This window comes from Argopecten irradians, chromosome 10 (assembly GCF_041381155.1).
Source record: "Argopecten irradians isolate NY chromosome 10, Ai_NY, whole genome shotgun sequence".
Lineage (NCBI taxonomy): Eukaryota > Metazoa > Mollusca > Bivalvia > Pectinida > Pectinidae > Argopecten > Argopecten irradians.
The window spans coordinates 13,894,747-13,909,820 of NC_091143.1; the positions used below are offsets into that span (position 1 = coordinate 13,894,747).

Consider the following 15,074-nt stretch of genomic DNA (forward strand, 5'->3'; position numbering starts at 1 on the left):
TTAAAACATTGAAAAAAATAGAAGGTTGAGAAAAGCCAGGTTACATGAGAACAAAGGTCCAATGGACCAGAATCACTCAATATCTGGTTATTTCAGACCATGATATTATAAAGTGTTTTGGTCAATGCATAAAAACTTAAAAAGGAACCAATGCTGTCCGGTCTTTGTAAATTCAACTCAGAGTCATTTATAAGTACAAACTTGGTTAGTCCTTCATTCCAGCATGCTACACGTCAAATGTCAGGTTCTAGGCCTCTTCGTTATTGGAACCAATTTGTTTAATGATCTTAGTCTATCTGATCCTTGTGACCTTGAAAGTAGTCCAAGGTCATTGATTTTGACAAGCTTGGTAACCCTTTAGTACCTAGCAACTGTCCCATGTGGGATCTGAATTAGCAACCCAGAGGTAGTGGGTTAGTGGTAATGTGTTGGGACAGCTTGGTCACTCAGCCAAAACATTCAGTATATTGCATTTAAATTGACAAACATGAGAAAAAAACTTTGATTGAAGTTCTCAACATATGATAAATGCACAAAATAGAACTATATAAAACTGAAAACCAATAGTTAGTTAATTAATATCCCGAATTACCACTTATTCCAGACCCTGTCAACAAATTGTTACTTTATGATGTTTCCATGGTAACCGTTCTTGACATCTATACATTAAACCATTACTGACCAAGTTTTAACAAAATTGACCAAAATCAGCTAATGAGTTATTGACCAAACCTGTATAAAGTGACCTGGTTACTATGACAACCAAAATTTCTCCATGAACATTTATACAATAATATGGTCCCTGACATAGCTGTCGACCCAGCAGCTTAGAAGTTGTCCAGAATCTTTTTTTTCTACAAAACCCTGTGTAAAGTTTATTATAGCAACCAATACTACATATGGTCCCCTATATGTTACTGTGAAGTTTCATTGAAATTGATATAATAGTGTAGGAGGAATGAGGCAGGCAGACAACAGACATATTCATATTGCATACATTATTAATGAATCTGGGACAGAGAAGACAAAACTGGTGATAAATATTAATTGTATAATGATAAACACACCACTTTCTGTCTGACTTTAAATCATTATGTGAGGAGGCTGGATTATGTGTATTATTGGACTTAAGACCTACCTTAAAGTACTTATTAAAAGGTTTCTTCTTCTCACTACAGGACTCCTGGTTGACATTTCTGCTGTCAAACATTATCTTTACCACTGAGGCACCTGCATCCTCAGCATTCTGTATCAACTCCTGTATTATCAAAGGAAAATTAAACGTCACTAAGAGCTAATCTGAAATTGGTGTTTCAGGGGAAATAACTCCAATAATCTTGTGATTCTGTTGATTGATCAGACAATTCATCAAGAAATGTGTCTCCTTGAGTGCTGAGAGTGATTTCAAAACGTTATAACATCTATATATTTACAGTCTAGTAAAACGTATGGGCTAGAGAGCTATCAGGTTATATAACAGCTACAGGAAATGGCAGGTGGACAGACCAAAACAGGTCAAAGGGCAATTTAACTGTACAGTAGATCGTAAATGTAAGACATCTTAAGAAAAAATGTAATTAAATTCCAAATTTAGGTGATGGCAATTTGTGAAGTGAATGTGTAAAACTGAAGTATTTGTTTGTACACACATGAAATCACGAAGATGTGCGTGCACACATAATATATAATCATTTTATGTTAGCCTTTAGGTCCTGTAAAATCAGAGATTTTTGAAGGTCATATGGCTGACATAATTGTTTGATACACTACATACTGTACTCAACTGAAACTAGAAACACACATATATATGTTTCTGGTGTGATAAGTAGTGGTAAAAAGTTCAAATATCATTGTTAGGTTACGGGTAGCACACGTACGGGATCCATACAAACGTACATACCTAGGCTAGGGACAAGGAAGTAATTCAAACCGTGTAGACAAAAGGAAATAGTCTAGCCTTTTATCAAGACACATTAGACACGGTCACATGATATAGAATTAACGATAGAGAATTCATAGTTATATATGTATGATGTTTTAACAATACTGGAAATTACGTTGAATAAATCACATTGTGTCATACTTGATTGGTTACCTTTAGTATCTGCCCATCATCAGGATACTCTGACAGAATGTTCTTTAGCATACGTGTGAGAGGAGGCTGCTCCAAACCTGAGTACTCCGGCTCCATCTCTCCATCGGAGTTCTCTTCTTCATCCCCATCCATCTGGAGCTGATGGGAACCAGGGTAAAGACTATTTCCGGTGTCGCATAATCAAGCTGCAGGCATGCGTCTAAAAAGTTGAAACTGAACTTGTCAGAGAGGACCCCCGCCCCTGCGAATTAAATAAAATATAAGTTGACCTTTATCATACCTTGTATATAATGACTGTTTCGCTACGATTTGCAGTTAAAAACCTATTGCACAGCGACGATAACCACGACAACGAGATCTGGTATTTTTTAAAGTTATACATGTATTTCATTCGAATTTCACTATAGCGATCCGTTGCTTAAGGTTCATGTAATGGCTTTAAACAGTGATATTTTGCAAGCCTAAAACTCATTACTGTGCTGCAATTGAACAGAACTAATTTCATTAATTGTTGGTATATACCCTGGCTAACTGTCAGTCTTACTGTTGATATGTAATTTGTGAAGCTGCGTGTAAAATACAGTAAAATACATAGAACTCGTGTGAATTGCATTGATGGAACCAAATAATCATGCTATTGTGTTCAAATAATCATCCTATAGGCTATAGATATCCTAGGGTGCTACCGATCCCATTATAACTTCATCCACTTTGTTGCCGATTCAGATAAAAAAAAAAATTATCTCACACACTTTCGTTCAGAGTCATTTTGTTTACTCTGAGTGCGTAACAATGCGCATGCGCGAAACTTCGACAACACAATCCATCGCAGCTTCGATCATTTGCATACTATTTTGTCTGACGGACACCGTAATAAATCAAGGATTTCCTTCAATTTTGTATTCAAGACACATTTGTTCAATCTCAAACGCATAAAGAAATTAAATTGAGATATTTTCAATATGTTTTTTTCATGTTTTTCAAACATTTGATATTTGAACATGGACATGTAACTTGATAATTTAGCTCCAAAAAGCATATGTCGGCCTATAAGAGAGCCGAAATCTAGGGATCATACTGGTTTTGAATAAAGCGCCTTCAATCACCGCCATGTTCAGTACCTTCGAGTTATGTCGGAATTCCGAATCATATCACGTGACTAACGTCGACAAGACTTGCACGTAATGAGCGAGGTAACTAGCTAGCGTAAGCACACATCTGTTTGTTTATGTTTTCCTTCTGATTAATATGAGCAAATGATTTTTTTTTTTTTTAATTTTTTTTTCTTTTTTTTCTTTTTGCATAATTACATTACAACACAATGTACACAGTCACATAAAACAATATACAGGTACACATATATATGTATTCACAATCACATATCACTCGCGAGCACACACAAAAACACACATACACACACCCACACATCCTCACACCACACACACTCCCACCCACACACTCACCCTTACACACACATTCGTGCAAGAATGTACACACAAATATTTCATTTTAAGGGAAAATTTTAGAATTGAATTTTATAATTGTTATAAATAGCACATTATTAATATCAAGTGTATTGTTATACTAGTTTAAAATACGTATTTGAACAGGCGATGTATTTTCAATCACAACTTACAAAATCAGTTATCCAGTAATAAAAAGATTATAATGATTTATCTTGAAATATCTTATATATTTTACTCAAATGGCTTGGTAAATATCTAATGAAAAAACACATTTCTAATACTCAAATGTACATGTATCATTGTACTCTCACACATATTCTCTGCCTCAAGCGCATACACCCACACACAGTAATCACGTGCATAATGATATATTACATTTACATGATACGCGAAAAAACATAAACATTTTTGTTGCCATTTATTTTTTTAAATAATACAGGACTAAGTTATGGATAAGAAACTATGATTGAGTAATACAGAGTATTGTAGTTGGTTTCTTAATAAAATAAAGAAAATTGAATGGTTGGACCAGCATAAGTGATTGATTTTATTTCAGAGAAATCATTAGCTGAAAATATTTTGCCAATTTTCCCACAGTTTGTTAAATTTGTCAATAGTCATGTTTTTCTGGGCTAATGTTTTTTCAATATTAAATCTATACAAAAGGAAGTTTTTTTTATTTCATTTAACGTTATTTTATCATTTTTCCTGGATGAGCAATAAATAGAGTACTTTGTGTGGAGGATTATGAAATTGAGAGGATAAGAAGTTTGCAAATTTTCACTTTACCAAAAAGAATAGAAGTTAAATTTAATTGAATAGTTTTATTTATTTTATTTTGTATCCACTCTATAAGCATCTGCCAAATCCTTTTAATTTCATCACACTCCCAAAATAGATGTTGAATACTTTCAATTTCAGTTTTGCATATATTACATTTATTACAGTTTTTTATTCCTATGTTTTTTAGATAAGTGTTTACAGGCAAAATTCTATGTTGTAGTCTGTATTGGAACCATTGTATTGTAGTGTCTTTTGACAGTTTAAAGGTATTTTCATAAACTTGCTTCCAATTTTCAATATCAATATTTAAGTTTGAAGTCCATTTCAATTCAGCTGTATTTGTATTTTGTACGGAATTTATAAGTGAATTGTACATGTCTTTACATCCTTTCTTATTTTTTTATCAGAATATTTATATGATTTGGAATAAAAGGTCTAGTTATATCAAAATTTTTTCCCTTTTCTATTTGGTTCGATCTTAGCGCAGTTTTGATTGATTCGCAAATTCCTCTATAGAACAAAAAATTGGAAGATTCTAAATTAAATTTTTGTTTGAAGCTTTCAAAATTCAAAAACATTTGATTTGAATCCATAAAGTCTGATATAAATTTTATACCTTTTTCGTACCATTCTTTATTGAAAAAGGATACATTATCTATTTTAAGAAGGGGATTATACCATACAGGAGATTTTATAAATTCTTCAAGTGTTGTGATGAAGTCAGAATCAGATATGTTTGACCATGCTTGGAAAACATTTTCCCAAAATTTATTATTAGTTTTAACTTTTTTCAAAAAATCTGATCCCATATCTATAAACTTTGAAATTTTAAAATGTTCTGTTTCAAATATACTTATCCATTCTTTTTCTTCAGCCACTATTAGTCTTCGTAGCCAAGTTGATTTTAAACTTATTATAAATTTCTGGAGGTCAATCATTTTTAAACCCCCGTCCTCATAATTTTTAATCAATGTATCCCGTTTTATTCGATCAATTGATGATTGCCAAACAAAGTGAAAGAAGTTTTTATTCAGCGTATTGATTTTATCTATATTTGGGTTAGGAATAGACATAAATAGGTGATTTAATTTAGGTAATAAAATGGATTTTATTACTACAATTCTTCCTATGGGTGTGAGCACCCTTTTTGACCATTGCACAATATTTTTATCTATTGTATTAATTGCCTTATCATAATTCATATTACTAATTTCATCTAAATTTATAGAAAAGTCAATACCTAATAAGGTGAATTTTGTTTTCCCCCACACTAGTTTCCATCTATGGTGGTAGACATCTTTACTGAATTTCTTACTTCCAATCCATATGACATTTGTTTTATCATTATTTATTTTCAGGCCTGATATTTGTCCAAAAGTGTCTAAAACCTGCAATGCTTCATTAAATGATTTCTCTGATCCATCTAAGATGAGAGATGTGTCGTCTGCGAACTGCGAAAGTTTATGGTTTTTCTCTCCAATACCTATACCGCTTATGTTTTTGTTATTTTTAATCATAATAGCTAGGATTTCTGCGACTAGGAGAAATAAATATGGTGATATGGGGTCGCCTTGGCGGCAGCCTCGGCCAATATTAAAAGGTTTGGATAGAATACAATTTTGAGTTATGGCAGAAAATGTGTTTTTATTAAATGTCTGTACCCATTTTTTAAAACTATCTCCAAAGTTAAAAAAATCCATGACTTTTTCGAGAAAATTCCAAGATACCGAGTCAAAAGCTTTTTCGAAATCTATAAATATGAGTAGCCCTGGTATATTATTAATTTCTGTAAAATTCATTAAGTCATAAATTAATCTAGTATTTTCTCCAATATATCTACCTTTAATAAAACCTGTTTGTGTTTTTGAAATAATTGTGTCTAGAACTTGTTTTAGTCTGTTTGCTATGCATGCTGAGGCTAGTTTGTATGTAACATTCAATAAAGTTATAGGTCGCCAATTTTTTAAATATTGTCGTGGTTTATCACCTTTTGGGATGCATGTAATGATACCTTGTCGCTGTGTAATTGACATCTGTCCAATTTCATATCCATAATTTAAAGATCGAACTAAAAATGCTTTTATGTCTATCCAAAAAAATTTAAAAAATTCACAAGTGAAGCCATCTGATCCAGGAGATTTGAAGTTTTTCATTTTTTTAAGTGCAATTAAAAGTTCTTGTTCTGTTATTTTTCCATCAAGTTGTTTACTTTGTTGGTCTGAAAGTCTATCAATATTACATCCTTGAAGAAGTTCATCTAAATTTACATTTTGGAGAGAGTCAGAACGGTCTTTGTATAGATTTTTGTAAAAATTTTCAACCTCTGTTAGAATGCTTTCCTGTTCAATGATGAGTTCTCCATTTTCTCTTTCTATTCTGTTAATAGTTTTATTTATGAAATTTTGTGATTCTAGATTACAAAAGTATCTTGTTGGTTTTTCACCCTCGTCTAATAGTTGTGCTTTTGATCTTATCATTTCCCCACTCATTTTTAATTTTCTGATATTTGTGAGTTCATTTTTTTTAGTTTCGTAATCTTGTACATTTAGTTTCCATGCGTCATTTTTCTCCATATTTTCTATATCTAACAGAAGTTGTTTTTCTTTCTTGTCTTTTTCTTTTTTAAGGTGTGAAGAATATGTTATTGTAGCACCTCTAATTTCCATTAAAAGTGTTTCTAAAAACAATTGATCATTAATGTCAAATAATAAATCTTTATCTAATATATCAGTGATGTTGTTATTAATTGGTGAAGCATATTGTTGTTTAACTCTAGCAATAGTATTTTTTATTTTGTTAATATATTCTTTGTCATAAAGCAGACTGTTGTTAAATTTCCAAAGACCTTTACCTTTAACAAAATTTGAAGTTTTTAAATCTAGAGATATAATTGAATGATCACTTCTGTAACTAGAGTGTATATTTGCTTTTTCTGATTGATTTAAAAGATTTTCTGAAATAAGAAAGAAGTCTAGTCTAGCCTGTTTTATTGGGTTTTTCCTTCGCCATGTATATCTTTTTTGTGTAGGATGGAGGTTACGATAAATATCAATCAAATTATAGTCTTCTATCAGTTTAATTATTCTGTTACGTGCTCTAGGGTTGTTTGTATGTTTATAATTTGATGTATCAGTATCAGGGTTTAGGACTAGATTAAAGTCACCACAAATGATGGTACGTGGGTTATTAAATTTGTCTATTATGTTTTGTACTGAGTCAAAGAATGTTGGTTCGTCGTTATTAGGACCATATATGTTTAAGAGAGTATATCTATTTTTTTCCATTGTTAGATCTACTGCTAAAAAGTTTCCTTGGTTATCACACTGTGTATCATGTATATTGAATTCAAAATTATTTTGAAATAAAATGCATACACCCCTAGCATTTGTCCTATAGGAACTGAATAAACATTTAAAGCCCCATTGATCTGATATTTTCTTCTCTTGATCTGCAGTAAAGTGAGTGTCTTGCAGACAAAAAATACCACAGTTACTGTAGTTTGATTTTAAGAAATTAAAGAAGTCATAACGTTTTTCTAACTGACCTAAACCCTGGCAGTTCGCAGACAATATTCTTATACTATTTGACATTTAATGAATAAAGATATCCTAAATTGATATTGGTCCACTATTTTCCACTTAGTTAAGCATTGAATAAAAAAGGCAACATTTTTCTTAATGAACAGGCTAATGAGTGAACAGACTGGAAAAGTTTCTGCATCTAAGATGTCCATACATACATTAACACACACAAAACAAAACATCAACATCAACATGAAAAACAACATATTAAAGTACATTAAGATGAAGAAAGGGGGCAAGAAAAAAAAACAACAAAAGACTGTTCCACTTGACCATATAAATTTGACAGATCAGTTTTCTGTTATCCAAAGTAATTTCTGATATATTGTGGATATATGATTTGAGTTCTCAATAGCAATGAATTCGCTTGTCTGTTATGTTTGACCATTATTACTTAAAAAGATAAATTATCATGGTCAATTATTTGGAGACTGTCTTATACTTCTAAAGATATAGGTAAGTAAGAAAGCATTTGAGCTTAGATATTAATTTAGATTTATCTAAGGGGGATAACCGCTGCTGTAAAAAACACAGAAGTCATGGCGTTTATTAAAAAGACGTTCATGTTTCGCTTTAGGGGTAATGGTATTTTAATACATGTTAAAAAAAGGTTCATCTGCCATAGATATGGACCATACATATGAGCACCTTGTAGAATTGTAACAGGTATAATTAAAACACACACATGTGCGTACCGGGAAAATGCTTTCTGCTGTATGTAGTTACGAATATGTTTAAGAACTATCATCGAGCAAAATGAAACACAAATATAAATATATCATACATTAGAATATGTCGCAAATACTTACAAGGGACAGATCCGCCTAGTCATAATTGGCTGATATTTCCTTAATAATTCCTCTACAGAATTGGGAGTGAGCACATGGGACTAATAACAGGAAGTTGTGTTTCAGCGACTAATAGTTAAATTGGTTCCTCTGCCGTACTAGGAATCCGGAATTTAGAAATATTATAAACAAAAAATAGAATAAAAAATGAGCAAATGATGTTGGTATTATGTCCACAGAGTTAGTATTTGAAACATCTAATTCACACATCGCCATGGAATAGTGTGTGTATCAAATATTGTTATGTGCGAGCAATATTTTCTTTGTAGATCCAGTCTGCTGAGGTCGACCAAATGTTTTGTTTATGAAAAATTGTTGACATTTTCTCTTGGTTTCACAGCTGTCGTGTTACTTCCGGGATTATCGCGACGATGTTTGGAATAGTTAGGAAGGATTCGGCATTTTCGATCCTATTTTTTTCGTATGCACGATAAAAATATGTTTTACTTTTAATATTAAAAATACTTCCAGTGCTGCAACTTTATAAAAAGTGGTAAAACTAGAACCTCAGGCAGACGGTGAAAAATGTTTATTCCATAACTATGCATGTTTCACAATGGAAAAACCATGTGCTAAATTCCATAGCAGTTTATTATCGTTTATGTTTACAAACTCCATTGTGTTAACACCTACATACGACGCCTCTGATTGGTTAACTTCTACATCTCTTGATTCCGATTGGCTTTCAACTTCGGACTACATTTCAAAGTGCAGTTTCTTTTAATTAGAATTGTCTTTACTGTATAATAGGTAATTGTTTATTCAAAGTATTAAACAACAAAATAGTTGCTCTCTATTTAGGCACTTTATTTTATGGCGGAAAGATATCATCACACATTGTATGGTGGTAAGTTTCCCTGAGTGAAGACGAGAAATGGTCACCACGGTATAAATAAAAAGTCTAGTTATGGGATAAACAGGTTCCTTAACAACTCTCGTTAGTTAATTTTTTCAAATTTTCAAAATTAACTTACTCGAGTTTGATAAACATGATAAACAACAGTCACTTGTTGGGGAACCTCTAAGTTATGTATACCACTTGGAACGTTTTTACTATAACAAACAGAGCGAAAGTTATAGACCATACAACTTTAAGGTGAAATTTAATGGCTGACGAATCAAGTAAGACTGAAATACAGAAACAAAATCTGTATCAGCAACAATATTGACATAATCTTTAGAATTACACAGTCATTCGTTATTATATCGAATAACCATTACATGTACATGTACATACATATGCATAGTAACCTGGGACCTGCATCTCATGAAAGACACTATTTTCACATAAACAAAACAACAGCATCCAGAAGTATTCGTCAGCATCTCTAGACATTCGGAAATCGGATGCGCAGTAGAATCCACTAACACTCGGCTGGATACATTCGTTACGGCTACATGTTGGGGTCGCAAAAATATGGTTGTCAGATGACAATAATAGCCCTTCCCGAATATGACCCTTCCCACGACTATTATCCTATCCCTGTGATTATACAAAATGTCATAACAATGCCTTACCTGTATTACCACCCTGATCTGTATAACTACAATGGAGTCAGCTCACAAACAGTAGTACCCACTGTATGTCCACTTGTGATAGTAACACTGCGCGCACTTCTTTATATAGTCTTTCGCACAAAAACGAAAGTAAAACCGCATGTGGATTCCGAGAACATGTACTTCAATGATATTCAGTAAACGACTACACAGTTTTTATAAACGGTTGATTAAGAGGGCACACTCGGGGTAAATGTTTATAGTGGTTTATCAATAATTTCAGCATTCGTGTGTCTCTATGTCTGCGTATATTTTATCTATATAGAAATCGATTCATTACAGACTCGTCGACAATTGTCTGTCCAAGCACAGGTGTTCGTTTCTAATATAAACATAAGTATAATACTGGGTATTATACTTATACTTATATTAGAAACGAGCACCTGTGGTCCAAGTCATACTAAAGTACGTGACGGTTTTGAATTGTTTTACATGTAAAAAATCCTTCCATTGATAAGTGCCTCTGCAGAAAATATCGCAATTTAGTGTATATGTATCGTAATGATGTCATTTTCCATACGCCCCACGAGTGTTTAGGTCAATTCAGTAGGTTTCCATTCATTATATATAGCAGAATTTAATTTTAAATATATCATGAATATCGTTGCAACCATATACAGAAAAAAATCAGACTTTTACTCCACAAAATGTGGATATCTAGTATATTTTTGAAGAAAAGTAACACTACCGATTTATTCATTAATCATGATTCTCCCCCCGAATTAAATGCATATTCAAGAGTTATATTTACGTAAGAACAGGCACGATACTAAAAATTATTGCATTCACTGGGCTTTAGAATATACCTCGTTCTCCACTCTAGAATAATTGCATCGCTTCGGCAATCCGATAACCGTACAGTTAGAGTTCGAGCACTGTGAATTTTTATAAACTGTTAATTAAGAGTACGCTTTTTTAAGTAAATGTTTACAGTATATTTTTTAATAATTCTGGTATCAATTTTTATAAATATGTTTGTACAGCATTGTTTATGCATTCATGACGTTACCATGTAATTATGCAACCGAATGTCGGAACTAAAGTTTCTGACATTTAAATATCTTAATATTTTTTTTTATTTCCTATTTATTTCATTTAAATAAGAGTTCATACCGAAGTTAAAAATATAATACAAATCATATAGTAATGTGTTTTATTGTGACGGATAAATAACGATCTATTTGGCACTTCGTGGGATTTTACCGAAATTTCACCGTTTTGACAGTTATACACAGGAGAAGCTAAAACATTGTCTTTGTATCACTGTTTGTATACTTGATAAACATCAGTAGTTTCCACACAGTAAACTCATTATCATTTGTCAGAAGAGCACCATTGTAATATATCCAATTGGCAATTCGTGGGTCCTGTGTCCTTATGTGTTGTTATGTTAAATACACATCGGCATTCTTGTGTCTCCATGTCTGCGTATTTTTTATCTATAAGAAATCGATTTATAACGTCGACTATCGTCTGTCGAAGTCAAACTGAAGTACGTGTCGGTTTTGAATGGTTTAACAACGTATAGCCTTTATTGATATGCGCCTGTACAGAAAATATCGCAATTTAGTGTATATGTATCGTAATGATGTCATTTTGATGATAAGCCTTCCATACGCCCCACGAGTGTTTAGGTCAATTCAGTAGGTTTCCATTCCTTATGTATACCAGACTTTGATTTTAAATATTTCATGAATATTTACGGTAAAATAAAGCCTGTATTATTGCAACCATACACACACACAAAAAATGAGACATTACTCCACAAAATTGTTTGTTTGCACTTATATGTTCAAAAGTAACTTTGCACTAAAATATTATCGCATCACAAAAAGTGTGTTTACATTATTTACTATTTGCTTTTCAAATGTACACTATTATATATATATACAGTGTGTCCAATCATAGAATATCAAAGACCAGTATTCCAACTGCGTAACACCTGCATTTAAACATGGTATCGATCTTATGTAATAATATTGATTTAAACACAGTTTATTTGTATTCAAATAGCAAAGGAGACTAGGGACAACTTATTCTATACCCTTTGCCTGAAGTTTTACAATTGTATGTACACACAGAAAAGAAGATAGCGTGATGTAATCACATTCATATTACAAATGTATGAAAGAGAGAGAGAGAGAGAGAGAAAGAGAGAGAGGGAGATGAAATAACAAAATCAATTTTCCACAATATTGACGACAAAGATTGATGCAAACCACTACTAAGTATCCAAAACACACTGCTTTACTTGATATCCATTCATGGCGACCGTTCTCCTAGTTATAAAAAAGCACTAGTCTACAATTGTTTACATACAAGTGTTAATTTGCACATACCTAAAGCTAATATTGAAAAAAAATACACTCACTACCAGATACAATTTATAATAGAAACGGCAGTAATTTAGTTCCAATAGCAAAAACAAAATATACCAATAACATTTGTCTAATCCGGACCGGCTGAATTGTCTGACATTTTCCTTCCTAGTTAACTAAATCCGGGTTACCATACCCCACCCTCTCCATTAAACTTATGAAACATTTACGTAGCGATGTATAACAAGATAAAAAGAGATGGATAAAACAGTTGCTGTTTGAAAATAAAGTTTTCCAAAACTATATCCAGCTCTACCCTATGTGGATTCTCAGTCAGAATAGATGTCAGTTCTAAGTTCTAGGTATTTAATAGGGGACAGACCAGGTATGTCTCGCTGTGGTTAAAGCCCCAACCACATCAGTCACAAACTAGTGATGACGTTGTATCATTTTTGTCAATGCAATGGTCTCATTTTGACTGTGTTTTGTATAGAGGACAGCCAATTCTGAGTACAGAAAAAACATACTCTGTCAGATTAACCACCAAAAGGTTACCATGTCACCGAGACAGCATTACTGTATGAGTCAGGGTCAATAAAGGTCAAGTAGTATTGTCATAAAAATAGGTCACAGCGACAAACGCAATCGTGGCCGACATCATAATCGAGGTCAATGCGTTATGATGACTCAAATCATGTTACTATACTAGTGACACAGACATTCTAAGTCACATAAGGTAAAATGAAATTCACTATTCTCATTTCTGTGAACAAAGCAAACCTATGCTAAAGTCGAGGATATAAAACATTGTTTCACATCATCGTGGTCAGTGGTATTAAGGTCACACCTATCGTGGTCAGTAGTATCAAAGTCACAACCCTAGTGGTCAGTGGTATCAAGGTCACATCCCTAGCGGTCAGTTGTATTAAGGTCACACCTCTCGTGGTCAGTGGTATCAAGGTCACATCTATCGTGGTCAGTAGTATCAAAGTCACAACCCTAGTGGTCAGAGGTATCAAGGTCACATACCAAGTGGTCAGTGGTATCAAGGTCACACCCCTCGATGGGAGGTAATTATTTCTCGTATAGAGATGGTAAGTAGGGTGAGCTAAGGACCACGAGGTGATCATCGTACGTTGACGATACACATCAGGTATCAAACTAGCCTTGTCAGGTACTCCATATCAGTTTGAAAGGAGACAAGACTTTTGTTTACTTATGGACGACAGACAACTGACCATGGACGACAGAGAACTGACCATGGACGACAGACAACTGACCATGAACGACAGACAACTGACCATGGACGACAGACAACTGACCATGGACGACAGACAACTGACCATGGACGACAGACAACTGACCATGGACGACAGACAACTGACCATGGACGACAGACAACTGACCATGGACCACAGACAACTTACCATGGACCACAAACAACTGACCATGGACGACAGATAACTGACCACAGACAACTGACCATGGACGACAGACAACTGACCATGGACCACAAACAACTGATCATGGACGACAGACAACTGACCACAGACAACTGACCACAGACAACTGACCATGGACGACAGACAACTGACCACAGACAACTGACCATGGACGACAGACCACTGACCATGGACGACAGACAACTGACCATGGACCACAAACAACTGATCATGGACGACAGACAACTGACCACAGACAACTGACCACAGACAACTGACCATGGACCACAAACAACTGACCATGGACGACAGACAAATGACCATGGACCACAAACAACTGATCATGGACGACAGACAACTGACCACAGACAACTGACCACAGACAACTGATCATGGACGACAGCCAACTGACCATGGACGACAGACAACTGACCACAGACAACTGACCATGGACGACAGACCACTGACCATGGACGACAGACAACTGACCATGGACCACAAACAACTGACCATGGACCACAAACAACTGACCATGGACGACAGACAAATGACCATGGACGACTGACAACTGACCATGGACGACAGATAACTGACCATGGACGACAGACAACTGACCACAGACAACTGACCAAATACAACTGACCATGGACGACAGACAACTGACCATGGACGACAGACAACTGACCATGGACTACAGACAACTGACCATGGACGACAGACAACTGACCATGGACGACAGACAACTGACCATGGACGGCAGAAAACTGACAATGAACGACAGACAACTGACCATGGACCACAAACAACTGATCATGGACGACAGACAACTGACCACAGACAACTGACCATGGACCACAAACAACTGACCATGGACGACAGACAAATGACCATGGACCACAAACAATTGATCATGGACGACAGACAACTGACCACAGACAACTGACCACAGACAACTGACCATGGACGACAGACAACTGACCACAG

The 15,074-nt window shown here is 34.3% G+C and overlaps 1 protein-coding gene across 1 annotated transcript; it reads right to left on the reverse strand.

The window, feature by feature from the left end:
- Nucleotides 1-595: 595 nt before the first annotated feature.
- LOC138332548 (sacsin-like) lies at nt 596-10,412 on the reverse strand. Its single transcript, XM_069280553.1, has 4 exons — nt 10,292-10,412; nt 2,096-2,336; nt 1,139-1,258; nt 596-607 (listed from the first exon to the last, which is right to left on the reverse strand). Exons 2-4 carry the CDS (start codon nt 2,225-2,227, stop codon nt 596-598), a joined length of 264 nt encoding a protein of 87 aa, XP_069136654.1. The 5' UTR covers nt 2,228-2,336; nt 10,292-10,412.
- Nucleotides 10,413-15,074: the final 4,662 nt, after the last annotated feature.